This window comes from Mustelus asterias, chromosome 1 (genome assembly GCF_964213995.1).
Source record: "Mustelus asterias chromosome 1, sMusAst1.hap1.1, whole genome shotgun sequence".
Taxonomy (NCBI): domain Eukaryota; kingdom Metazoa; phylum Chordata; class Chondrichthyes; order Carcharhiniformes; family Triakidae; genus Mustelus; species Mustelus asterias.
In genome coordinates, this window is record NC_135801.1 from 113,334,551 (window position 1) to 113,362,304 (window position 27,754).

Here is a 27,754-nt window from a genome sequence, read left to right on the forward strand (position 1 = left end):
GATGCACAATTACTGTTAAACTGTCTTCCTGGCCCACTCTATTGGTCTTTCCCCACATGACTTCTCAGTTCCATTGCCTTAACTTTTAATTTTGGATCTCCCTTACTGGAACCCTTGAATAGCATCCTGCATCATGGTGCCATGGTCAATTCACTCATCCATCCTGTAGCCCTACTCATCCACTCAGGTAGTAAGTACCTCACACCTGATTGGTCAAAGGCAGAGACTGGGGTCCCCCATCACTGCATGAGGACTCCCATAAACTTTCTGACTTCCAATCACATTTCCTGCCCCTGACCATTGACCAACTCAAGTTCTGCCTAACATAAGTCGTATGACTGCCTCCTGAAACTAATTGCCCAGGTAACTCTCCTCCTTTCTGATACCCCACAATGTCACTCCAGCTGCTTAAGCCGCTGACACTTAGTGCAGATATAGTTGTCGAGGAATGCAGTGTATTTCATAGATTCCCACATGTTGCAGCCACAATCCCTGCTATGTCTATCTAACTTTATTTAATTAGCTATTAACTTGCACAGCTAAAGTAATAAGTTACAGTCTCCTAGCTTGGAAACAAAAGAATGCTCATCAGCTGCAAGACCACCAATTTTTCTCTCTCTACATCGAATTCGCACATGTACCAAATTCTCAACTTAGCACTCGGTCTACATTGCACTCCAGCATCATTTCCACACTGTGATACCATTTGTGAAAGTGGAGAAATGTGACAATAATACATTGAACACTGTTCTGGTTTTAATATGTGGAGCAAATTGATTAAAATATACAATGAAATAAGGAATAAGTAATACAAATTTCTATGTTTTACAATAGAGACCTTGCTTGTCTCTCTCAAATGAAAAATAAAAAGTTGTAATCTAAATCCTAAACTGTTCTTGTATAAGGAACTTGTATATACATAGCTCCCCGCCTTTCTCCTTTTACATGTTGCAGAAGCAATTAAATTTAACCTGCCTTTCTGTGAAGATTTCAATTTATTGTACTCTAGTCACAGGATGGTACTCCATTTTCTCCTTTAGATTTTTATAATCTGTTGCCAAGGCATATTTAGGAATTCATAACTTCTGATCTAATTTAAAAATAATTGGCTTCCATATCTATAAACCATGTTAGACTCCCTCGAACTGTTTACAGGGAAGCAGTAATGACAATCCTCACGTTTATTATAATGTTGGCTGGTACCCGAATCGGAAATTGATCCTTGGATCTACTTGGTCTGAATGGTTCAGCTGCACACTTGGCAGTGCATTGATCAAATCAGCCATGAAGTTTACTATGAGCAATTAAGTTTTGTGATTTCTGATCAGATAAGGAATGAATCCCTTTTGTCATTCCCAAGGGTCCAATGGATGCTTCATACATTCCTACAGAAGAAGAAAGGAGAGTATTCAGAGAATGCAATCAGGAGAGCTTCTATTATAGATGTATGTATCAATTCTTGGTCACTTGTATTTGTTGAACTGACATTTCAAATTTTATTTCAGTAGAAATTTACTTTAGTGTAAAAGCAGCATCACATTTGGATCTGTAAAAAAGAAATAATCTTTCAAATTAAAATAATTTCAAGGTATACTGAATTCTGGTCTGGGATGTATTTCTCTGTGGTGACCAGTTGAAAGACTTTCAGATTTGTAGGATTCGGCATGCAATAATGATGCACATTCATCTATTTGCTCCTACTTACATGGTGGCATCACATTGGATGATTAAGTAACAATTTTAATAAGTAGTTACCTATAACTATTGAATGTTATCTGTGCTTGAACAATAATTATATATGAAAGCATATCTTTATTTTTAATATTAATTTAAATACCAGGCACTTGAAGCAGTTTTTTTAAACAGTTCCCAGTTTAAATTTTTGTAAATTGTATTTAACTGCCCAATTTGATATATTTATTTTTCATCTCCCTCATCTTCTGCCCCTGCTCAATTAAATTTTGAATTGTGTAATATTTTTATTCCAAATAATAGGAGCTAGTAAAAGTTCAATCTGCAAGCAGAGGTAAATCCACATCTGGCTCTCGAACATCTGTAGTAGTTCTTCTATTTTAAATTATTTAAGAGAACAGGTGTCAGCCTTTGCTCAACATTCATAATCATGCCTTTGAGTGAGAAGGTTAAGGGTTCCTGCCCCAAGCCAGTAACTTGAGCACATCTATCAGGTTGATACCATAGCATTGTACTCCAGAAACACGCAAAGCTGCATTATTCAGATGAGGTTTACATCGAACCCTTATTATCACTTTCAAATGGCTGTAAAACTAATGATAAGGGAGTTCTCTGCAATAGTGTCCTGCTTTTCCTCAACATATATCCCGATTGGTCATGCTGTTTGTGAAGCCTTGTTTACAAATTGGCTACCGTATTTCCATATATTACAATACTGCTAAAGTGGCTACTGTAAATCTTAAAACTTGTTTTTGAAGCTCTTTGGGTCATGCAGAGGCACAAGTACAAGTCCTTTTGTTTTCAATCATCCTCATGACAGTATTGTTGACTTTTCACCTCAAGCAACCACTTAAATTAATTTGTCAGGTTTCAATTTTAAAAAAACGGTTGGGTACTATCAGAACATGAATGTAATTCTATTTTAAGGTTCGGGTTCCAATTATAAACAAGGAGTGAAACTTAATCATTCAGACATCAGTATGTTGTGATCATATCCAAAGTTCATTTTTTTTGTGTGTCAGATTGTCTTTGCAGTAATCTATGCTCAGGCCTGCTGTGAACAGATGTAGATTACCCAAAACTCTACACCTTAAAAGCCTTCAGAGAGAAGAAACCTTTTCTTGCATTTGTCTCTCCCACTTCAAAGTCAGTAACATCACTTTTAACAAATGGACTCGCTCAGCCCTTGTGTGGAAATATCTTTATAATTTTATTGTGGAGTTTTTTTGCATCACAGGTTAGAGTTGTAGTTTTTAGTCACTATTCAATCGTTCAGTAATTCAAATTAATTGTCAATTTGTTTGAATGCACTTTACAGCATTGCCTTTTTCTGGGATGAGCATGCTGGTAACTCAAGTCCTAATCTCTCGAGGTAACTTTTAAAGTAATTAACATAATTTTTGATTATTATTGTATTCATTAAATTGATAGTGTTTCTATACTTCCTATTTAGGAATCCTTTCTACTTCAGCTCGATTTGGATCCATACCTAAAGTTGCATGTAAGTGAAGTTATGCATTCCTTAGGCAAAAGTTAACCAACTTGAAATTAATGCACATTGTTGGTCTTCTAATTCCATAATAGAAGAGGAATTTTTCTTACTCTGGTGGAAACAGTCTTTTCATGATGGAGATAAATCCAGAACGATAGTGTTCAAAATATTTATTTTAGTTTCTGCACAAAGTACATTTTCAATATTAAAAGTTGGGAAGTCTGGACAGAATCTAGTTTTTTTTAGGATTAAGCACTCAAATTGGATAGGAATGTGAAATTGACAATGAAACAAAGTAAAGCTACTGATTCCCCAATAATGGCTTAACCAGAGCCTAGTGATAAACAGCAGTTTGCCTTGAGTGAGCTGTTGGAAGAATCCCTAAACCTCATGTTTTTGAAATTATTTGAAAAATAGTCCAAGTACAATCTTCTGCCTTCATAATTGGTGTAAGATTCTTCCATGCTAGAGGAAGTGATTAAAAAGTGGTTCAATGTGTGGCTAATCAAAAGGTATTAGAATAGAATCATAGAATGATACAGTGCAGGAAGTGGCTATTCAGCCTAATATAACTTTGCTGCTCTTTGAAAGAGCTATACACTTGCCTTCTGATTCCCTGTAGCTTTGAAAAATTACTGAAGTACTTATCCAATTCCCTTCTGGAAATTTATTAAATCGACTTTCACCACTCTTTCAAGGAATGTATTCCAGATTATTGGAACTCAGCATTTTTGTGCTTCCAGTTCTTTAGCTAGTTACCTTTAATCTGTCTTCCTGTTTTCTAACCCTTCAGCCTAGAAATACATTTCTCAATTTGTTCATAATTTTTTTAAGCATCTATCATTATCTTCTCTTAACCTTCCCTGCTCCAAGAAGTCCCAGTTTTTATAATCTCTCCACATAGTTGAAGCTTTTCATCCCTGGTACCATTTAAGCAAATCTCCTCTGAATCCTCCATAAGGCCTTGGCATCCGGTATGAAATATATCGCTAGAATTAACCGTTGTACTCCAGCTAGGATTTAACCAGTGTTTTATGAAGGTTTAGCTTCATTGTTTTACTCCTGTGTCTCTATTTATGAAGTTTTTTCAACTTTCTCAATTTGACCTACCCCCTTCAAAGATTTTTGTATGTACCATTACACCTCCACCATGGCACGGTTCCTCTCTTCTACACCTCCTTTAAAGTTATACCATTCATTAGTTCTGTAATGTTCTCTTAAATTGGTACTATTTTCCTCACCATTTACTACATTTTTAACTTTTGTGTCATCTCCAAACTTTAAAATAAGGCCCAAGCTTAGGTCTTTAAATATATCAAAAGGGTAGTGGTGCCAATACTAACCTCTGTGCACACTACTGCATACTTCCATCCAGTTGTTTTCTGTCCCTGTGTCCATCCTGCCACTTTTCGTGTAATCTCATGGGCTATAATTTTACTAAGCCGCATATTATGTGGAACTTTTGAAGCCTCAAATATGTATCAGGTACACCACGCTCATCAAGCCCCTCTTTTTTTTTCATCAAATAATTCAATCAAGATAATCAAAACAGTAGTTTCCTTTAACAAATGTGTGCTGGCTTTTGTTTATTAACCCATACTTTTATAAGAGCAGTTAAATTTGTCTCAGATTATGATATCAAAGTTTTCCCACAAATGATGGTGAGTTCCTGGACCTGATGTTTTATATTTTTAAACATAGGAACACAGAAATTAGAAGCAGGTGTAAGCCACTTAATTCTTCGAGCCTGCTCCACCATTCAATAAGGTCACGACTGATCTGATTATAACCTCAACCCCAAGTTTCTGCCTACCCCTAACAACATTTCACCTTATTAATCAAGGATATAACATTTGCGATCCTCCAGTACTTTGGTGCCACTTCCATATTTAAGGATGATTCAAAGATAATGGCCAGTGTGATGGCAATCTCCATCTAAGTTGTCTCAGTAAGCTAGAATACATCACGTCTGGATCGGGTGTTTTTTCAACAATACTCCCAAATTTTTGGGTACATTCTGTTTATTTTCCATCCAATTTCATTGTTACTTGCTTTACTGTGACATTGGCAGCATCTTCTTTAGTAAAGACAGATGGAAATTAGTCATTTAGTACCCCAGCCATGCCCTCCCTCCACTAGGAAATCTTTTATGGTCCCTAATCAGACCTATTCTTTCTTTATTTAGAAAAGACTGTCACCCACTTATCTATTCTCTCACTTTTTTGTTCCTCTTATTTCTTTTCTCAATGGTCCTCTGTATGTCTTGCATTCAGATTCTCTACTGAAAATAAATCTGACATTTATCATGTGCTGCTTTTTCTGCCTCTTTTCGATCTGTATATTTTTAGTCATTCAGGGAGCTCTCATTTCTTCCTCTTGGGAATATGTCTGGAACGTGCAGAAACAATCTACTCATTGAAGACCTTCAATTGCTCATTTACTGTTTTATTCCATTCTTGATTCTAATCTATATGCATATATCCCTTTTCAACTCATTCAAATTAGTTCTCGGATGAGTATTTTCACATTTTATTTTTCCTTTTCCAGAACTGCTTTTTTATGATTTTCCCAAATGCTGACCCACTGAAACTTGCTCTACCTGCCTCACTTTATTCCCCAAGAGTAGATGCATAGAAACATAGAAACCCTACAGTGCAGAAGGAGGCCATTCGGCCCATCGAGTCTGCACCGACCACAATCCCACCCAGGCCCTACCCCCACACATTTACCCGCTAATCCTCGCATCTCAGGACTCTAAGGGGCAATTTTTAACCTGGCCAATCAACCTAACCCGCACATCTTTGGACTGTGGGAGGAAACCGGAGCACCCGGAGGAAACCCACGCAGACACGAGGAGAATGTGCAAACTCCACACAGACAGTGACCCGAGCCGGGAATCGAACCCAGGACCCTGGAGCTGTGAAGCAGCAGTGCTAACCACTGTGCTACCGTGCCGCCCATTGCAGCATTTCTTCCTACCTCATTGAGCTAGAAACATACACATCATGAAAGTTCTCTGGTACACATTGCAGGAATTACTCCCTCTTTTTGTTCTTTACACTCTTTTCTTTTTCTGTTTATGTTAGGATAATTGACATTTCCAATATTCACGACTCTATAAATTCTTGCATTTTTCTGCAATTTGCCTTCAAATTTTGGTGGCCTATAATCTATGTCCAGGAGCATCAACACCCTCTCATTCTTTTAATTCTAACCAAATAGATTATCTTTGAATCCTCAAATACATCATCCCCTGTGCTGTAACTGTATCTGATCAATACTGCTGCTCACCCTCCTTTTATCGCTTCCCTATGTTTCTCGAATACCTTGGAGCCAGGAATATGAAGTGGCCATTACTCTGGTTGTTTGAGCAAAGGCTTCATTATTACCACTATCTCATAATTCCATGTGGCTGTTTGTTCCTGAAGCTTACCAACCTTATTTATTATTTATCAATATCCTTGCATTTGTGGAGTACACTCATCGCTCACCTTATTCCCTCTTACATCATCACCCCCCCGGCAAGGCCAGCATTTGTTGCCTATCCCTTATTGCCCTTGAGAAGGTGGTGGTGAGCCCTTTCTGGAACTGCTAGAGTCCATATGACACAGGTGCTCTCTCAGTGCTGTTAGGAAGGAGCTCCAAGATTTTGGTCCAATGACAATGAAGGAACAGTGATTTATTTCCAAATCAGGATGGTGTGTAGCTTGGAAGAGAATTTGCAGGTGGTGTTCCCATACATCTGTTGCCCTTATCCTTCTAGGTGTTAGTGGTCATGATTTGGAAGATGCTGTTGAAGGAGCCTTGGTGAATTGTTGCCATGAATAATGTATATAGTACACCTATGCCATTGTGCATTAGTGGTGGGAGAGAGTGAATGTTTAAGTTGGAGGATTGGGTGCCAATCAAGCTGACTGCCTTCTCCAGGATGGTGTTGAGCTTCTTGAGTATTGTTGGAGCTGCCCTCATCCAGGCAAGTATCATCAAACTGCTGACTTGTGTCTTGTGCACAGGCTTTGGGAAGTCAGGAGGTGAGTTAATTACCTCAGAATTCCAAATATTTGACCCCCACATATATAATTTATATTATGACTGGTCCAGTTTCTGGTTGATGGTAACCCACAGAATGTTTATAGTGGGGGATTCAACAATGGTAATGCCATTGAATCAAGAGGAGATGGTTAGATTCTCTCTCATAGGAAATGGTCACTGCCCAGTATTTGTATGGCACAGAATGTCAGTTGCCAATCAGCCCAAGCCTGAATCCAGGTCTTGATGCATCTGGACATTGACAGCTTCACTATCTGAGGAGCAGAGAATGGTACTGAATGCTGTGCAATCATCAGTGAAATCCCCATTTCTGATGGAGAGAAGGTTATTGAAGAAATAGGTGAAGCTTTTGGGCTTGGACCCATCATTTTATACAGGTTTCTGCTGCTCAATTCCTCCAGATACATGTTAACCTCTTCCTGCTCCTCAAGTCACTAGCACTTGGCACAGGGAGTAATTTAATTATTACTATCTTTTAAGGTTCTGCTCTTTAACTTCCTACCTAGCTCCTGAAAGTCTGCCTGAATGACTTTATCCTTTTCCTACCTTTGGCATTGGTTTCAACTGTCCTCTGGCTGTTCCCGTTCACCCTGCTTAATGTTCTGCACCTTTACAGCGGCATCCTTTACCCTGGCACCAAGGCGGTGACAAATCACATAACCTTGGTTCAGTTGATGTTGTCCACATGGACTTTAGCAAGGCCTTTGACAAGGTACCACATGATAGGTTGTCGCAAAAGGTTAAATCTTACCCTGGATCCTGTGGTACCAAATGGATACAAAATTGGCTTAATGAAAGAAGACAGGGTGGTTGTAGAGGGTTGTTTTTCAAACTGGAGGCCTGTGACCAGCGATGTGCCTCAGGGATCAATGTTGGGTCCACTGTTATTTGTCATTTATATTAATGATTTGGATGAGAATTTAGTAGGCATGGTTAGTAAGTTTACAGATGACACCAAGATTGGTGGCATAGTGGACAGTGAAGATGGTTATCTAAGATTGCAACGGGATCTTGCTCAATTGGGCCAGTGGGCTGACGAATGGCAGATGGAGTTTAATTTAGATAAGTGCGAGGTGATGCATTTTGGTCGACCGAACCAGGGCAGGACTTAGTTAATGGTAGGACATTAGGGAGAGTTATAGAACAAAGAGATCTAGGGGTACAGGTTCATAGCTCTTTGAAAGTGGAGTCACAGGTGGACAGAGTGATGAAGAAGGCATTCGGCATGCTTGGTTTCATTGGTCAGAACATTGAATACAGGATGTCTTGTTGAAGTTGTACAAGACGTTGGTAAGGCCACACTTGGAATACTGTGTACAGTTCTGGTCACCCTCTAATAGAAAGGATATTATTAAATTAGAAAGAGTGCAGAGAAGATTTACTAGGATGCTACCGGGACTTAATGATTTGAGTTATAAGGAGAAGCTGGATAGACTGGGACTTTTTTCTCTAGAACATAGAGGCTTAGGGGTGAACTTATGGAGGTCTATAAAATAATAAGGCATAGATCAGCTAGATAGTCGATATCTTTTCCTAAAGGTAGGGAAGTCTAAAACTTGAAGGTATAGGTTTAAGATGAGAGGGGGGAAATACAAAAGGGTCCGGAGTGGCAATTTTTTTTCAGAGGGTGGTGAGTGTCTGGAACAAGCTGCCAGAGGTGGTAGTAGAGGTGGGTACAACTTTGTCTTTTAAAAAGCATTTAGACAGTTACATGGGTAAGATGGGTATAGAGGGATATGGGTCAAACACGGGCAATTGGGACTAGCTTAGGGGTTTAAAAAAAGGACGGCATGGACAAGTTGGGCTGAAGGGCGTGTTTCCATGCTGTAAACATCTGACTCTATGGTGCTTGCAGAAATACCAGTCTATCACCTGGCTCTCAAATTCCCAATGACAACTGCTTTTCTACACTTCACTCTGCCCCCTTGCACAATCATTTGCCTCACGTGCTGTGGATGTACACTCCCCTGTCACGAGCAGCGGAATTCAGTGCTGAAACTAATTTGAGTACTAAATTTCCAGAGGATTCCTCTGCCACCACCTTCTTCCTACCTTCCCGCATAGCCACCCACACTATCCTCCTGCACCCTCTGGTTGCAGGATGACCACTTCCTGGAGCACGTAGTTGGGCAAACAAAATGATACCGTTCAAGGAACTCTATTTGTAGATGCTCAAGGGAGGGGTATAAAAACCATCTGTAGAAATAAACTGGTATCTTGCATTGCTAGATATAATGGGGATTAAATATCTGAAACACTGCATTTTGGGTGGGAAAGAAACTGGGAAGTGAAATACTAAAGTTAGAAATTGTTGTAAGAATTTTTTTTACTGCATTTTTTTCTCAGTTGCTGGTGTTTGTGGTTACCTGGTAGGAAAGATTTCCTATATGAAGACATGCCAGGAGAAGTTCATGAGACTGGAGAATTCGCCACTTGGAGATGCTCTACGGCAAGGACGTAGAACATTCCAGCATCAGTCAGTTGCTATTATTTCATGTTTTCCAGCATTTTCATTCAGTTATGTAGTCACAGAATTCTTTGCATGTTAAAAAGAAAATAGTGGTCTGCAATTACTCTCCTGAAAAAGCTGGAGATATATATTTGCACTTGAATGTCCTCAATGTGAAGTAACACAAAGCAGCTTCTTTGCTCTTGGAGAGGAGCATTCTGCTTGCTTTTTCTAACAGCAGCAAGGGTCTTCAGCTGGGCATAAAGAAAACTCCTCACATCAGAGTGGACTATTCAGTTTATACTAATGAAAACAAAAGCAGGATAACTAACTTCACAGCTATGAGGAAATGTCTCACTAAATTTAGATGTTCCAACATCTTAAATAATGTTAGTTTTAATAATACATGTTAACAATATTGACAAATATTTCTGAGAGCTGATATAAAACAAAACATGCTAGAAATGCTGAGCAGGTCAGACAGTATCTAAAAAGAGAAAGAGTTAAGATTTCAGCTCGATGACCTATCGCTAGAACAGGTTTTGATTCGGAGGACAAGATGATACCCGTGTGATTCTGTACAATGCTTATAATTGATCAAATTAAACCATAACCAAGGAAGAAATTGATAACATATAGCTTGAATGCAAAATGTTACTGCACTGTCCATGCCCCGAATAATTGTAGAAATGATATGTTTGTAGATCCAGGTAACTTATCACCTGAATTACTTTACTGAATGTAGTATATGACATCAAATGTACTCTGATAAAATGACTTATTTGTAAAGAAACAAATAATACACTTATCTAATTTATAAGCAGTATTATCTTTTCACTTGAATGGCATTGATAACTAAATAATTTCTTGTCTTTTAGGGCAATTACACTGTGCATTTGCATTTCCTTCAAGTGTTTTTGACTTTGCAGCATTGCTAAATACGCAGTATAATTACTGTCAAAGCAACAGCCCCAAGTTTAGAAATTGCTTCATCTTTGGGGAAATAGTTTCCCACAGCTTTAGGTTTTCTCCGCTGTATCATCTTTAAAATTCCTTTTGTCGATAAAGTGCTGATGGTACAGCTTACTCTTCACTAAACATTTAAAAATTCCATTGGTTAACAAATCTATTCAAGTGTGCATGTATAACGATCTAGTATCTCCTGCTTATAGAGGTGTGAAATTTCTGCCTTTTGACAAAATTCCTCCTCCTCAGTTATGGAATCCTGCCTTTAAATTTTTTATCCAACTTCCTCTCCCTTTCCATAGTGCTTTGTTTCACATGTAGCTAATCCAGCATAATTTACATTGTCAAAATAAAAACTCTGGCCTAGAATTTCAACATGCACCATTATGTTGCCTACCAGACGAGGCGTCTCCCTTAGGGATGTGATAAGTACTTGTCTACCCTGCCATTAAAAACTGAGTTTGATATAATATGCTCAAGGTGCGAGTCGTCCTCAATTTGTGTCTCCACCTCTCTCTTCCTTAATGACCTTCCTTAAAACTTAACTTTGACCAAGCATTTAGCCACTTGTTCTAATATTTCTCCCTTTGCATCGGTGTCAATTTTTGTCTGCTTATGCTTCCGTGAAGCCATTTTTCTACATTAAAAGTATAGTTGCAAGTTATTCTTGAGTGGTATGATGAACTTGAATTGTTTTGTTCCTACCTAAGATCTGCTAAAAGGCAAAAGCGAGCAGGTCAGTTAGAACAGTATAAAACTGAAAGATTTATGAACAAAATTTTCAAGGGCATGTTGGTATTTACTGTATTACACGTACTGATCCCAGTGTAAAACTAAATGAATTTATTGTACGAATTATCTTGTAAGGCAGGGGTCTAAGATGATGACTGTCCCTTCTCCCAGTTATAGGTTTTGATGTTGTAATCAAGGGTGGATCAGAGTGGAATTCAAAAACAACCTTGGAATTAAATGTCTGTGTTGAATTAATTTGGATTTTGAACATTAAGATGTATTTTTAGTTTTGGTGTATTTGAGGTTAGCTGAGGAATTTTGCCCTTGGTTACAATGTGATATAAAATCATGCAAATGAATGACAAATACTTAACATTTTAAATTAGGTTATACTTTTGAATGTTTCATCTGGGCTCCACTCTAGCATGAAAAGTTGTTGTTTAAAGGAGCATCATTAACCTTATGGTGAGAAATAAATTGTCATGAGGACATATCATCCGCATGTCTAAGTACATTGCCTTGCAATTTCTATTGTTTCTCCCCAGCCCTACCCACTTTCACAATCCTAACAATCTAGCGGCAATAAATGTTCATTTTGTATTACAGACGTTCATATCAGAAGTCAGAATTTCCTGACCATGCTGCAGAACATTTACAACCTGAAGTAAATACCTCCTCCTCCTACCCTAGTGATTACAGCGACAGTAGCCATGCTGAACCCAATTTTGAGTCCGTTCCGTTCAGTTCTACGCTCAGTGATTCAGCTCCGACTGGGATTGATGACAGTCCAGGAGGTATTTTGTGTGCTATTTCCCTTTGCAATAGTCAATTCTTTTGAAGAAGGATGTAGCGGATTTTTAAATAATAGATCTATTTAATGATAGATCACTAATTTTAAGTGAGCTTGATTCACTGCAACCTGTAAGATTATCAAATACTTTAACAAAGTACTTCAGAAAAGCAGGCTCATTAATGTCAGTTATTTAAAGTCTTTGTGCAGCAATAATCTGAGACCATATCCATTTATAGTAGTTTCATAATGTAGAACTATATCAACTTAATGCTAATCTATAAAACTTCAAACTCAACAGCTTCAAATAAAAAGCTGACCACTTAAATCTAAAAAAGTGAACTCTGCAAAATAGGAACAGGTGTCAACAGTATGGCCTGTTGAACCTGCTGTGCAATTTAATACGATTGTGGCAGACCTTTGGCTTCAAGATCACCTTCCTGCCCACTCTCCATTTCCCTTGATCTCCTGAGACCAAAAATGTGTCTATGTTCAACCTTAAATTTCATTTTGGAGCATCTAGGACCTTCCGGGGTAGAGAATTCAAAAGATCTACAGCCCCTTGAGTCAAAGTGTTGTCCTCATTTCAGTCCTGAACAATCAGGCCCTTATTTTGGGACTGTGCCCCCTTGTTCTAGATTCTCAGGCAATGGGAAACAGCCTATGCATCCACCCTAAGAGGTCGCTTCAGAATGTTTCATATTTCAATGAGATCATATCCGATTCTTTTAAACTCCAGTTGAATAGATTACTCAGCTTTTCATTGGCTAACTCTCTCATCCCAAGGACCAATCTAGTGAACCTTTGCTGTACCAATGCAAGCATATTTTGGTGAACTTGAGGTCAGCTGAGAAATTTTGCCTTTGGTTACAATGTGAAATAAAATCATGCAAGTGAATGAGAAATACTTAACATTTTAAATTGGGCTATGCTTTACTGAACTGAAATAGTATTTCACAAATTGATTTGAGTTTTTGAGGATGTAACTAGCAGGGTAAATAGAGGGGAACCAGTAGTTCTAGCATTCCTGGATTTCCAAAAACCATTCAATAAAGTGTCACACACAAGATGAACGCCCAGGGAATGGCTCCACTCTTTTAAGTTTCTTAAGTTTAGAGACCAAAACTGCACACAATACTTCTTTATTCCTGTACTTGAATCTCCTTGCAATATAGGCCAACATGCTGTACCTGCATGCTAACTTTCTATATTTCTTGAACTTCCAAGTTAAATGCCATTTTAAAAAATATATATTTTTCTATTCTTACTGCCAAAGTGAATAAATAACCTGATATGTTCCCAAATTATACTCTTGCTACTATTACCCTCTCACAACTTGTTTATATCTTTTTGCAGCCCCTTTGTGCCTGTCTCACAGCTTGCATTCATACCTAGCTTTGTGTCATTAGTAAAATTAAATATATTACTCTATCTCTTCATCCAAGTCATTAATATAGATTGTAAAAAATCTGAGGCCCCAGCATTGATCTAAATTAGCCAAGTACTGACCCTACACTGCTGCATGCCAACTTGAAAATTCCCTTTGCTTCTCATCCATTTACCAATTCCCTATCCTTGCTATATGTTGTTGCCATTCCCTGAGCGTTCATCTTGTGTACTAATCTTGTGTGTGACACTTTATTGAATGGTTTTTGGAAATCCAAGAATGCTAGAAGTACTGGTTCATCTCTGTCTACCCTGCTAGTTACATCCTCAAAAACTCTAATCAACTTGTCAAATACTATTTTAGTTCAGTAAAGCCATGTTGGCTTTAGAACATAGAAAAACTACAGCACAAACAGGCCCTTCGGCCGACAAGTTGCGCCAAACATGTCCCTACCTACTAGGCTTACCTCTAACCCTCTATCTTACTAACTTCCATGAACTTATCCAAAAGTCTCTTAAAAGACCCAGCCGATTCCACACACCCACCACCCTCTGAGTGAAAAACTTACCCCTAACATCTCCTCTGTACCTACTCCCCAGCACCTTAAACCTGTGACCTCTTGTGGCAACCATTCCAGCCCCGGGTAAAAGCCTCTGAGAATCCACTCTATCAATACCTCTCAACATCTTATACACCTCTATCAGGTCACCTCTCATCCTTCGCCTCTCCAAGGAGAAAAGACCTAACTCTCTCAACCTATCCTCATAAGGCATGCCATCGAATCCAGGCAACATCCTTGAAAATCTCCTCTGCACCCTTTCTACGGCTTCCACATCCTTTCTGTAATGAGGTGACCAGAACTGGGCGCAATACTCCAGGTGGGGTCTGACCAGGGTCCCATACAGCTGCAGCATTATCTCCCGATTTCTAAACTCAATTCCTCTATTGATGAAGGCCAGTATTCCATACGCCCTCTTAATTACAGCCTCTACCTGCAACGCTGCTTTGAGTGTCCTATGAACCCGGACCCCAAGATCCTTCCGATCTTCCACACTGCCAAGCTTTGTCTGATAAAACTATGGTTTTCAAAGTGCACTGTTAAGACTTCCTTAATAAATTACAGAACTTTCCCTACAATTGTTAAGAAGCCTGTACTTCCCTGTTTTTCTCTCTGCTTTTTACAGATTTTGTTCCCTTAAATTTCTACAGTACATTTTAACCAAAGATATTATCTTAATTTTTTCATTCTTATTAGCTCCTAAGCTACCCTCAATGTTTGGTATGTAACTCTTATCTTTTATTGTGAAGACTGAACAAATATTTTGTGTCTATGTCTTTGTTATTTCCTTATGATAATGTTTCCTGTTTGTGGCTGGGATTTTCCACTCCCATTTTCATCAGGCGGGTTCAGCGATGGGAGCAGAAAATCTTGCAAGAAGTCCAAATCACATTTCACAGTTATCCCCCCCCAAAATCACATTTCACAGTTATCTCTCCTCTTCCCTCCCCCCCACCCCACACCAGTGACATTGCTTACATTAACACTGCAATGAAGTTACTGTGAAAATCCCCTAGTCGCCACACTCCGGCGCCTGTTCAGATACACTGAGGGAGAATTTAGTATGCAACGCATCTAACCAGCACATCTTTTGGTACGTTTAACATCCATCGACTACCTTTGCCAATTTAATTGGTCCAGTCTATGTGAATATTCAAGTCCTCACAATTATGGCATTGCTAATTCAACTTAAAAATCTAGCCTTGATTAAGGAACTCAGCAGTAAATTTATTTTAATACATTGGGTTTCAGGAATTTTATCCAATTTTTTTGGGGGGATAGGAGATTGCTCCCTCCACACCACCCTATTAGAAAACTTGGTTGCGAATGGACCAATTTTTTAAAAAGGCTCCCCTGCAGTGATATTGCATTGTGGACAGCCTTGAGTTCAACAAGGAACTTACAGCCCTCACTGGAAACAAATCTCACCCTTAAGAGCTGCTGGTCAATCTGAAGATGGCGTGAATCCCAAACCCAGGTAAGTTTGGGGATTTTTGGACAGGGAGGGATGGAGTACCCTAGGGAAGAGTGGGGTCAGATTTTGGACACCAGAGGGAAGGCACAAAAGGAGGGGTACCATCTTGGGTGGGGTACCCCTGATGTATAGTACAGAGCACCCTCAGAAAGGAGGTATTGCCCTCCCCTTCCTGTTTTTGCATCGGCTGATGAAAAAGCAGTCTACCCACTCTTGCCCATCTTCCACCACCAATCACATTATGGTATCACTTGGCTTGTTAACCAGCTCAATTGCCCCTGAATGAGTTTTTTCCTAAGTGGTGGGTGGGCTGCTGATTTCAACGGCCAGCCAACTACCATATTATGGGATACCAACATGTTGATGTCGGGTTTGTGACCTGACATCATCCTACCATGTTTTACACGTGCAGGCTGGCAGCCAACCCAATTTCCTTTTGTAAAATTCTAGCTGATGCTCTGCTTTTTTGTAATGGTGGATTTATATTTTTTGAAAGGGAATGTGAATTCTAATATAAAATGTTTTCAATAATTATGTAAGACAGCATGCTGCTCCAAGAGTTTGATTTTTTAAAAATATAAACTTTGGTACCTTTTGAATTACATTTTGATTAAATATTTGGAGCCAAAAGCATACAGCTGTATTCATTCTACAGATATGATTAGGAATGTACACTCTGAGCCGCAAATTTCCGTTCTTGAGTCTGAGAAATTAAGGTGCACTCTGTTTGTGACAAGGCATTTAACACTAGGTTTCAGAAGATGGAAATGCATTTATCTGCATCTCCTCCAATAGAATAAAAGCATCAATTTCATCTTTCAAGCACTTTTTTAAAAAAACATAAAGGCTAATTTTTAATTGAAGTGATTTCTTTTGAATAAAATGCCTTTTAGCACGACAGTCTTTTTATGTACAAGTAGCTGATGCTCTGTAGTTGCCCAGGAAATCAAAAGTTCCTTCTAACGGTAAACCATTAATAACCTTTTGGTATTATTACTTCTGAGAATTGTTTGCTTTGAGGTATGCTGAGAAGTGTGGTTTATTAGTTCAATCTATAGTTGGAGCTTCTCTTAGTTCTAACATTGGAAATCCTATAATAAATTGATATTCAATAATTGCTATGATTTGCTATCTGTCTATTTGCTATATTATAAATAATTAGCCATAGCCCAGCAATGACTATCGACATGTCTGTCCATTAGAAGCAGACAATTTGTATCTTGAGGAGCACCACTCCACAAATGTGGGGCAAGGTGTAGAGGAGGCCTCCATAAACTACCACACATAGCAAGATGACTAATAATAAATTTCACTTGTTATTTTCGTGAAGTCTTGTGAAACGTCAAAGATCCTGAATTTAGACTTTAGCTGAGAGATGAGGCTTTACTTGACAGATTTGGTTGGGTATGGCGCCCTTGTGTCCTGCCAAGACATGGTTTTGCAGCCAGAGCAAACACCTCTGGTCAGCAGGATTATCACCCGTCAGTGCATTACTCGCTTTCTTTGTGTTTATCAGAAATGATGTAAGGGTTGATTAATTAGTCTTCCTATATTTTTTATTGTCCTATAAAGTCTTGAGTGACTTTTGAACACTATTCCAAATGACACTCAGCATCTCTTCCTCCCATTGCTTTAACCTTCACTTACCCATCAACAGTGCCTGTACAATTCAAATACTGCTTTGCAAAGAATTTCCAATACTGTTTTAAGTCCACTTTTAGCATGCTTTGGGATCATACCTTGTAGGTCTTCATGGTTTAGTTTCCCAAACATATTTCGTACATATTCAGGAAGGTCAGTGATGTTCCCATATGTAGTGTTATATATTCCTGTAGAATTGGTTTTCTTGATCATACTATTTTGTAGAGCGAAAGATCAACTTCAAACATGATTGAGTGCTGCTTGCACATTTTTATTTTTGAATTATAAGCTATTTTTATCACCGCAGATGTTTTTGTGCCTTCATTTAGGACAGAATTTCAGATTCGCCTTTTTGAAAATTATTTGAATACAAACAGCATTATGAATTTGAGTAATATCACAAACCACGCTGATGTCATCTGTGAGTGTGTCTCTTCATGGTGGGTTTTTTTTTAAAACGGTGTGCGGAGTCACGTGAAACCACTCGTGAGAATACAATTCTACTCACAATTTGACCCCTCATCTTCCTCCTGCTTTATTGCTAACAAGACCTCATGCTTGTTCTCATCTCCTCTGACCTAATATCTCTTTAACATGTTTACATAACACTCTGATTTTCATCTATCTGGGGTGCATGCCAGATAGTTTATCTCGCTCAAATTTTTTTCTATGTGATATGACCCACTAAATATAGTTTTCAGCGGTTTGCCTGACACAGGTAATAACACAAGTGCGCGCTCTGTCCTGTTGCAAAACTGAGTTCAAGCCTTCCTATCAGCCCTTGCTTTCATTCCCTGCTGGGCTCTATATAAATATCTTCTCTCCACCTCACAAACCCCATTCAGTCATTCCCTGAAGTTTGAGATGTATTCTAAAAGAGTAGACTCTGACTTGGGACTTAGCAACTTTTCACAAATAAATTTCATTGGTCCTCTGACCTCATGTCCTTTCGAATTGGTCTACAGACAAGTTGGTAGACTCATTTGGTGCATCTCCAATGGCAAATAACAGAAATTGAATCCCTTTGTCCCAATCGTGAGGATAGTCTTGGCTATAAGCTCTCATCATGATTTTCAAGTCTGGTGCCCCCTCTCTTTGCTCCCTTGGACTCTGGATTTATGCCAAAGATTTGTACTGTTTGATCTCCAGGTTATTCATGACCTCTTTGAATAATCCTGACAAATTTTGACCCTTGGTCTGATTGTATATCCTTTAGTAAGCCATATCTAGTGAATGATTTTGTTAGCTCCTCTATTCCTCTCCTAGCTGTATTTTTTTTTAAGGGTGTGGTTTCGGGGAATTGGGTGATATATCCATGATAGTGGGCAAATATTGATTCCCACTGTGTGTTCTTGGCAAGGGCCCTACACAGTTGATTAGGACCCTGGTAAAAGGATAGGGAGGAAGAGTGCTGATTTGATTACCACTTGTGGTTTCCCTATTAACTGCCAGATGGCAGGTTCAACAAAAGGTGACTACATCCTTGTGTAGTCCAGGCCAATAAAACAGTCATTGAATTTTGACTTGAGTTTTCTTTATTCGAGGTGTCTCGCTAATGGAATTTCATGAAATATCCTCTGAATCTCCTTCCTATACTCAAGAAGGCAATACAATTTGGTGTACCTCTGTCCATTTGTCCTCTGCACTGACATGTGGTGGCCTTCATTTTCTCATTAATACGCTCTCTTGTACATAGTATTTGGGAATGCATTGAACTTCTAATGCTAAGTACACAGTCTGATAGAGTTGCTTTAAATTTAGATCTTCTGCTTCAATCATCCTCTCCGAATTGAACACGTCATTTTCGTTTTGTTTGCTAAAAATAGTATCAGATAATCTGATCTCGCTGACCTCGTCCTGGTCGCAATTCCCCCTCTTTTGTCTTAACTGATGAGCCTGTGATTACATCACTACACAATATGGAAATACCCCAGGATGGTCTATCTGTAATTTTATGGTGGCTGGATTCTCTAGTGGCTATTCGGCTACTGTAGCCATCACCACCATTTGTGATCCTGCTATATCATTCCCTTGAATGAATTGAATGCCAGCCGTAGGCAAAGTTTCCTCTACACGTATTACAACTTCCCCTGTTTTAAACTATTCTTTAAACTTATTTTTACTAAAGGGATTTCACTCGTTTTCCCCATGAATGCTGCTGACCGAAACCTTTTCCTTCAATACTCCAACTGGACAACAAATATCTTGATCCCATAGCATTAGGGATTGACTCGCACCTGTATCTTGTAAAATTTTCTTGTGTGGCCCAATTTATTGCAGCAAACACATCTAACCTTTTTCATACCCCCCACCCTTACAGCAGACTCTTTTAGTTTGAGATGAGCCTGCCTTGGCAGCTCCAACCACTCCCTCTCTTGGTGGCCTGTCGTGTCTCTCATCTTTCCAATTTCTCGCTTTCTCCAATTTATAAGTGGGTCTAAAGAAAGGCTTTGGTATAAGAACCAGCTTGTAGTCGTCTGCAAGTTCCATGACTTGTTTGGTCATTCTAACTTTCTGTTCCTCAAAATAGTTCTAATCGTTGCAGGCAACGGATCTTTAAATTCCTCTAACAGAGGTACCTCCAAGGGCATCATAGGTTTCTGCTATTTATAGCGCTTGTATCTGCCTATCAAAATGGCTTTGCCTTTCGAATTCAATGCAAGTCTGTTCAGATTGTTTTCTTACAGCATGCAACTTTTGCCTCTAAGCCTCTGGTGCCTGCTCATAAATACCCAAATAGCTTTCTCCACTATGTCATAGTCCTCAGACTTTTCCTCTGCCAGAAATACATAGTTTTCATTAACCCTATCTCCAAGTTTAGTTTGTTAGATTAGAGTCCAAATGCCTTTTGGCCAGTTCAGCTGTTTATCTACGTTCTCAAATGCACAGAAAAACATCTCCGCGTCGTTCATCGAATTTGGGAAGGGCTTCTTCATATTGAAACATCTTCCTACTGGTTTCCTGCCCAGAGCAACCTTCCTCCACCATGTGTGTCAACCTTTCTTTATCTGCTGCCTGTGCGCAATGTTGGAAGTCTCTTGTCCCTTGCAGCTTTCTCCATTTCCCTTTTAAACTCTCTCTTTCCTCTTGTTCCCACTGGAAAGCTCTCTCCTCTTTTCCTCTCCTCTTTTTTTCCCCCTCTCTTTCTGGCATCTCTAACTTAATTGCTTTGTCTCTTTCTACTTGCAGCTTAGCTAGTTCAATTTCCTCACTTGTTGAAATATTGGGTCTGGCTAACCTCGTATGTTTAAATGTGTTGCTAAGCTTTCAATTATCTCAGCCTTCTTAGCACCAGTAGATAAGTCTACTTCCAATTTATTTGCCAATTCCATCAATTTGGTTTTTGGCACTTTTTTAAAAAACTTGCTGTTGTCATATTGTTTATGTCCAGATAAGATTGAGATATCAAGTGCCATTTTGCAGCCGCCTTATTTTAACAAACACGTTCTCACTTGGTTGCATGTGGTCCTCCCTCTTGTTACATTTTAAAAGTCAAAAATCCCCTTCACCCAAAGAATTAAGCTTGTTAAGATGAACCATGCTGATGTTATCTGTGGGGCATCTCAACATGAGACACCAGTTCGTGGTGATGTATTTTATTTCAAATAAAGAACAAAGAAAATTACAACACAGGAACAGGCCCTATGGCCCTCCAAGCCTGCATCGACCATGCTATCCGACTTAACTAAAATCCCCCTACCCTTCCGGGAACCATATCCCTCTATTCCCATCCTTTTCATGGATTTGTCAAGACACCCCTTAAAAGTCACTACCGTATCTGCTTCCACTACCTCCCCAGGCAACGAGTTCCAGGCACCCACCACCCTCTGTATAAAAAATCTGCCTCCTACATCTCCTTTAAACCTTGCCCCTCGCACCTTAAACCTATGCCCCCTAGTAATTGACTCTTTCACCCTGGGAAAAAGCTTCTGACTGTCCATGCCTCTCATAATCTTGTAGACTTCTATCAGGTCGCCCCCTCAACCTCCGTCGTTCTAGTGAGAACAAACTAAGTTTCTCCAACCCCTCATAGTTAATGCCCTCCATACCAGGCAACATTCTGGTAAATCTTTTCTGTACCCTCCCCAAAGCCTCCACATCCTTCTGGTAGTGTGGCGACCAGAATTGAACAGAAGTGCAGCCTAACTAAGGTTCTATAAATCTGCAACGTGACTTGCCAATTTTTAAATTCAATGCCTCGGCCGATGAAGGCAAGTATGCCACCTTGACTACCTTCACCTGCATTGCCACTTTCAATTACCTGTGTACCTGTACATCCAGATCCCTCTGCCTATCAATACTCTTAAGGGTTCTGCCATTTACTGTACATTTCCTCTCTGGATTAGACCTTCCAAAATGCATTACCTCACATTTGTCCGGATTAAACTCCATCTGCCATCTCTCTGCCCAAGCCTCCATCTGATCCAAATCCTGCTGTATCCTCTGATGGTCCTCATCGCTATCCGCAAATCCACCAACCTTTGTGTCGTCCGCAAACTTGCTAATCAAACCAGTTACATTTTCTTCCAAATTATATGTATGTATGTATGTATGTGTGTGTGTATATTATATATATATATATTTATTAAAATATATATATTTATTAATTAATTAAAACAGCAACGGTCCCAGCACTGATCCCTGAGGAACGCCATTTGTCACAGCCTTCCATTCAGAAACACACCCTTCCATTGCTACCCTCTGTCTTCTTTGACCGAGCCAGTTTTGTATCCACCTTGCCAGCTCACTTCTGATTCCATGTGACTTCACCTTCTGCACTAGACTGCCATGAGGGACCTTGTCAAAGGCCTTACTGAAGTCAATGTAGACAACATCTACTGCCCTACCCTCATCAATCATCTTCGTCACTTCCTCAAAACTCGATCAAGTTTGTGAGACACGACCTCCCCTTCACAAAACCATGTTGCCTCTCACTAATATGTCCACTTATTTCCAAGTGGGAATAAATCCTGTCTCAAATAATCCTCTCCAATGTAAGGCTCACCCGCCTGTAATTATCTGGATTATTCTTGCTACCCTTCTTAAACAAAAGAACAGCATTGGCTATTCTCCAATCCTCCGGGACCTCCCCTGTAGCCAGTGAGGAGTCATGTGAAACCACCCATGAGAATAAGCAGCCCAGTTGTAGTGTACCAATTACTAAAGACTGCTAAATGGAAGAAAAAACAATTGTACACAAAAAGGACTGCTCCCTGATAGGGCTGTTTACATCTAATCTCATCTAGATGTCTGCTGATCTCATTACTAAGAAAAAGACTCATCTCTGTGGGCTGATGCAGATTCTCCCTTGTTGCTGAGTAGATTACATCCTATCATTCTTTGTTAATTCTGGGTCTGGTTGTTACCAGTCAAATCCATCACAGTAAACTTTCAAAACCACTATTCACTTTTTTCCTTTTAAAAGCAACTCCTAAAAACTGAGGGGTAGTCAGAACAGCCATAGTAGCCACTGAAGAATCAAAGCTTGAGATTTAATCATGTAATTTTATTTTCTGTTGTTTTCAAAACGTTTTGGGAGGAATAATTTTAATTTTGAAAACTTTTCAATGAAGAGGAGGCTGATGTATCCTAAAAATTGTAGATATTTAGTACTTGTTTTTCAGAAGCTAATCTGTTATCTGATTGTAAGCACTAATTACAATTGCATTTTCGAGTTTACAAATTGCAGCTGTAATACTAAAGCCATTTTCACTTGAAACCAGCATCATTCCTGGAACTGAGGTGCCTGTCTGCGAATGTAGAGCAGGGATGCCTGATGGCCCATAGCAGTCTGGGCAAGTCAGGCCACTACTCCTGGGCCAACTTGATGGCCCAAAGCAGTTTGGGGCAAGTCAGGTCACTACTCCTGGGCCTTCTACTTAATGCTGCAAGACCCAGACTTTTCCCAAAATGACATTGCATCCTGTAAAGCAACACTTGTTGTTTTGCATTGTATTTTTCATTGGAGGACACTGAACAGGTTTCTTTAACCTCTTCTAAAATACGTGTACTTGCTTCTGACCACAGGTTTCTTTAACCTGTTCTAAAAAGTTTATTTGCTTCTAACCACAGCACCTGGTCCAGAGATAGAAGAATCAAAACCTCAAAGGAAATCAATGACATACGACGAATTGAGAAACAAAAATAGGGAGCTATACGAAGTGACAGTGGCACAAAAAGCAGAATCTCTTCACAAACCAACTCCACAGAGATCACCTAACAACAAAGGAGGTCAATTATGGATTTTTTGAAAAATTTGTCCTTGCTAAGACACACTTGCACCTTTCCCTGAACTGCTTCTTGAACTGCTGCTGTTCTTGCAATGGTTTTCCCTTCATAGTGTTCAATCAGGAATGACAGAATTCTGAGTGAAAAATATCTATCCAAAATTATGTATGTCTAACTCACAATCGTGTATGGCTTGGAGGGGTTTGTGTTCTTAAATTGGTTAAGCCAAACCTGGCTGGATTGTAATTGGTTATGGTGCAAATGATTGGTAATATATCCAGTTCTGGCTGCTGTCTGCAGCCCTATTTTTTTATGTTCCAGGAAGATGAGCTTGCCACAAAAATGTTTTGAAAATTTATTATACATAGGAACCAAAAGGTAATTATATTCTGTAGAAGATGGTAGGTTAGTGTATGGTTTGCTGTCTGGAGTACTCCATTTTTGAAAGAACATTAAAGCCACAGAGCATAAAGACAGGGATTGGCAGCCTTGAGTTATAATGAGAGAGGAGATGGGGCCATTTTCACTCCAGCTACAAAGAAAAAGAATCGTTTTTTTTAAATAAGAGCCCATCTCCACCTTTGCCTCAGTTGATCCACTGCCAAAATGACCCATGACTTTATCTCCAGAGTAAGAGTTTTAACAACACCAGGTTAAAGTCCAACAGGTTTATTTGGTAGCAAATGCCATTAGCTTTCGGAGCGCTGCTCCTTCGTCAGATGGAGTGGAAATCTGCTCTCAAACAGGGCACAGAAACACAAAATCAAGTTACAGAATACTGATTAGAATGCGAATCCCTACAGCCAACCAGGTCTTAAAGATACAGACAATGTGAGTGGAGGGAGCATTAAGCACAGGTTAAAGAGATGTGTATTGTCTCCAGACAGGACAGCCAGTGAGATTCTGCAAGTCCAGGTAGACAACGTTGGCCGAGTTGCAAGAGTAGGTACTGTGTACCTGGTAGACGGTGTTCTCACGTGAAATGATGGCATCCGTGTCGATGATCCGGCACGTCTAAGACGCTACGACAATGGATGAATGAACACCGCTCGACAATCACCATTAAAATCTATTTATCAATCAAACTCCTGTATAGCACTCCTAATTTTATTTACCTGCTCAATGTTGGTCTTTCTCTCATTATGTTTCTGTGAACTGCAGTGGGACAATTTCCTACTTCAAGGTCCTATATAAATGCAAGTCATTTTAACAGGGTAAATAAGGACGCAAACACTCCGTTGTGTGGTCAGTGGTGAAGTCATTAACTTTATCACTTTTTGAATAAGAGCCATGATGTCGAGATGCCAGTGTTGGACTGGGGTGGACAAGATGAGAGGTCACATGACACCAGGTTATAATCCAAATGGTCTATTTGAGATTTCAGATAAACCCGTTGTATTATAACCTGGTATCGTGTGACCTCTCGTTTTGAATAAGAGGGATAGGGAGAAATTATTACACCCTGGATCAATTGAGGCAAAGTCTATTGCATCTTTTCAGAGAACAGTAAATATTTGAAGTTGAGGAAAATTCAGTGTTGTGGGGACGTAGAGGCAATCCAATCAGATTGTGACAAGAGTTGGACTGGCGGGATGTGCCAAAGTGGCCTTGTGTAGTTTTTATTTGGTGTACAGTAAAGTTAAACTTTGAAGATTCCTGGGAATACTTATACAATGGATTGTGTAGTTCTGTTGAAAATTTATATTTGTATCCAACAAGAATTTTGAAATAGTGATTAGGATCATGCCTTATTTGATTATAATGGTTTATTTCTAAGTAAGCAAACAAATCAATGCAGGTAGTCATCAAACTTGGGACACAATTGGTTCCTGAAAACCATGTGACAAGTCGAAGCGTTGAAAGTCAGAACAGATTTTCCCCATAGGAGCAATGTTATAAATGGGGTATTGGTTCCTGAACCAAGGCTGGAAATCACTCATGGGGTGCCCGCAGTGTTAAACGCCCTCAACGTTTGCCCTTTCAATTCACTGAGGTGACTGTTAATACCTGCACACCTTAGCGCAAGATTGTCAGTTAGTGTGGAGCTATAATAAAGCCGTTGATCACTGTCAGATGCCTGTGTAACCTGGAATTTGAGTGCTTATTAGGTGATTCATTGAGTGCTGCTGCGACAGTTGTGCCAAAACAAATCTGACATTGGCGTACAGGTGAATAGAATGATATGCTAATTTCTAACCTAATGAAGACTGGTGGTTGGAGTAACATTGTCCAGCCATAAGATTGGGCAGTACAGAACATTGATGTGCAAGTATGAACATGCTGGCAAGGTGATGTAAAGTTGAAACTGATATTAAGTGGAAACAGGGTGTCAATTTATAAATGAATTAAATGCCACTCATCATAACTCGCACCCTGTAAATCGAGGACTAATGATCAGTGTTTCCTGCTATTACATGTGGGCCATAACTTGCTGGTTTCCAAGCATCTGATTTGGGACATGTCCCAAAGATACACTGGGAAACCCTTTTTGAAACTTTCCAGGTAAGAATTAGCACGGCAATTGTCCAGAAACACTAACTCCCCCCCAAGGTAATTGCAGCTTGGAGCCATCCGACAAAGTAATTTAAATAGCTAATTTTGGATGGTTCCACCAGAGTTGCACTAACGGTTAGTCAGTAAACGTTAGAAGAAAAAATACAATCCCTCCGCCCCCTGCTGGGAGAAGGCAATTGCCTTGGGCAAGTGAATGGGATGTCAAGGGTAGAGGTTTGGACCTGGAGTGAGGGTGGGGGAGGGGGAGGGGGAAGAGTCAGACATCTGAGGGGGTCATGTCGTGAGGCATTGGTAGAGTCAGGCATCCAGGGAATGGGCTGGGATGGATCATGGAGGGGGTGGGGGTTTCGCCGGGAGGTGTGACTGAGAAAGTAGGTTCAGGGGATAGGGCAGTCAGCTTGAGGTGGAGGAGGGCTTCCCATGTGCGGGGGGTGGAGTATGGGCAAGCCTCCTGGGGGATGGTTAGGGGTGTGGTATGTGCTCTGTGGGGTTCGGTCTGAATTTTTAAAAATAATTTGAAGTTCGAAGTGCTTTTATTTATTCTTTCAGAGTAACTATTAGCATAACACTGGCAGAACCATCTGATAGTGATTTAAATCACTTTGTGGGATGGTTCTCTGTGCAGCTCAATTGTCCAGAGGATGTTGGTGCTTCTGGACAATTGCCAGGTAAATCCTTACCTCCCCCTTCACCCCCACCAATTCCAACACTGGGGAGCGAGGAGGCTACAGGCCATTAACTTTGTTTTCTCTCTCTACAGCTGTTGCCAGAGCTTGCGTTTTCAGCATTTTTTGTTTTTGTGCCACAAGTTGGTTTTATTGTAAGTAACTGATCAGAATCTTCTCAAATTATTGCTAATAATCTCTTGTCTAATATTTTTTCCAGCAGCAAAAACAAATAAGTATGGAGATTCCTGGGAAGAATAAGGAAAACTCTGCGGGCAAGAAGCAAGTGAAGCCAGAATGTTGGAAATATTCAACAGATGTATTTAATCTGAAAGCTTGAAGTGTGTTTTTAAAAAGTTTGATCCCAACCTGATTAGATTATAAAGATCTTTTGATCTGTCTTTTTAATGGAATCCATTTGACCTGTTTACAGAATCACCTGTCAAAGACTTCTGTTCCATTTCTCATAAAAATTATGATTTTTTTGAAAACACTGCTGAAGTTTTCTTGCTGATACTCGTGCTCAATTCTAAATGTAACAATTTTAAACAGGGAAGGTGTGCAGAGTAAAACATTGCTTTCGTTCAAGGGTATAATGGACAGCTTCAGTATGGATAATTGTATATTTATTCTGAGCTGTCTTGTTGCTGTTAATCAAATTAAACCAAAGTGATGGACTGTATTTCAGAAATACTATGTATATTCCATTTGTAACCATGAAGCTACTGATCCAAGTATAAATTTAAAAATTATGAACTTAATTAAATGTACAGTGCTTTGTTATCCGTGCTTTTTTTATAAGAACAATCTCATAATTTCCTTATTGAATAATCTTTTCTCTATTCATTCATGGGATGTGGACATTGCTGACTCGGTCAGCATTTATTGCCCATCCCTAATGACCCTTGAGAAGGTGGTGGTGAGCAGCCTTCTTTGGACCACTGCAGTCTATGGTATAGGTACACCCACAGTACTATTAGAGAGGGAATTCCAGGATTTTGAACCAGTGAGTGAAGGAACAGCGATATATTTCCAAATCGGAATGGTGTGTGCCTTGAAGGAAAACTTGCAGGTGATTGTGTTCCCGTGCTTCTACTGCCCTTGCCTTTCTGGAT

At 39.5% G+C, this 27,754-nt stretch overlaps 1 protein-coding gene across 3 annotated transcripts in view; it reads left to right on the plus strand.

The window, feature by feature from the left end:
- The window catches only part of ociad1 (OCIA domain containing 1), a 36,046-nt gene extending 8,625 nt beyond the window's left edge, over window positions 1-27,421 (plus strand). The window contains exons 2-8 of one of the 3 annotated variants that reach the window (XM_078217186.1): window positions 1,361-1,445; window positions 3,011-3,064; window positions 3,146-3,193; window positions 9,581-9,710; window positions 11,988-12,175; window positions 23,305-23,463; window positions 26,860-27,421. In XM_078217186.1, coding sequence (XP_078073312.1) covers window positions 1,361-1,445; window positions 3,011-3,064; window positions 3,146-3,193; window positions 9,581-9,710; window positions 11,988-12,175; window positions 23,305-23,463; window positions 26,860-26,900 — 705 coding nt within the window. In that variant the 3' untranslated portion in view covers window positions 26,901-27,421. The remainder of the gene's footprint in view (window positions 1-1,360; window positions 1,446-3,010; window positions 3,065-3,145; window positions 3,194-9,580; window positions 9,711-11,987; window positions 12,176-23,304; window positions 23,464-26,859) is intronic. The other 2 variants (XM_078217187.1, XM_078217188.1) reach the window with 2 other exon arrangements.
- The last annotated feature ends 333 nt before the right edge of the window (window positions 27,422-27,754 follow it).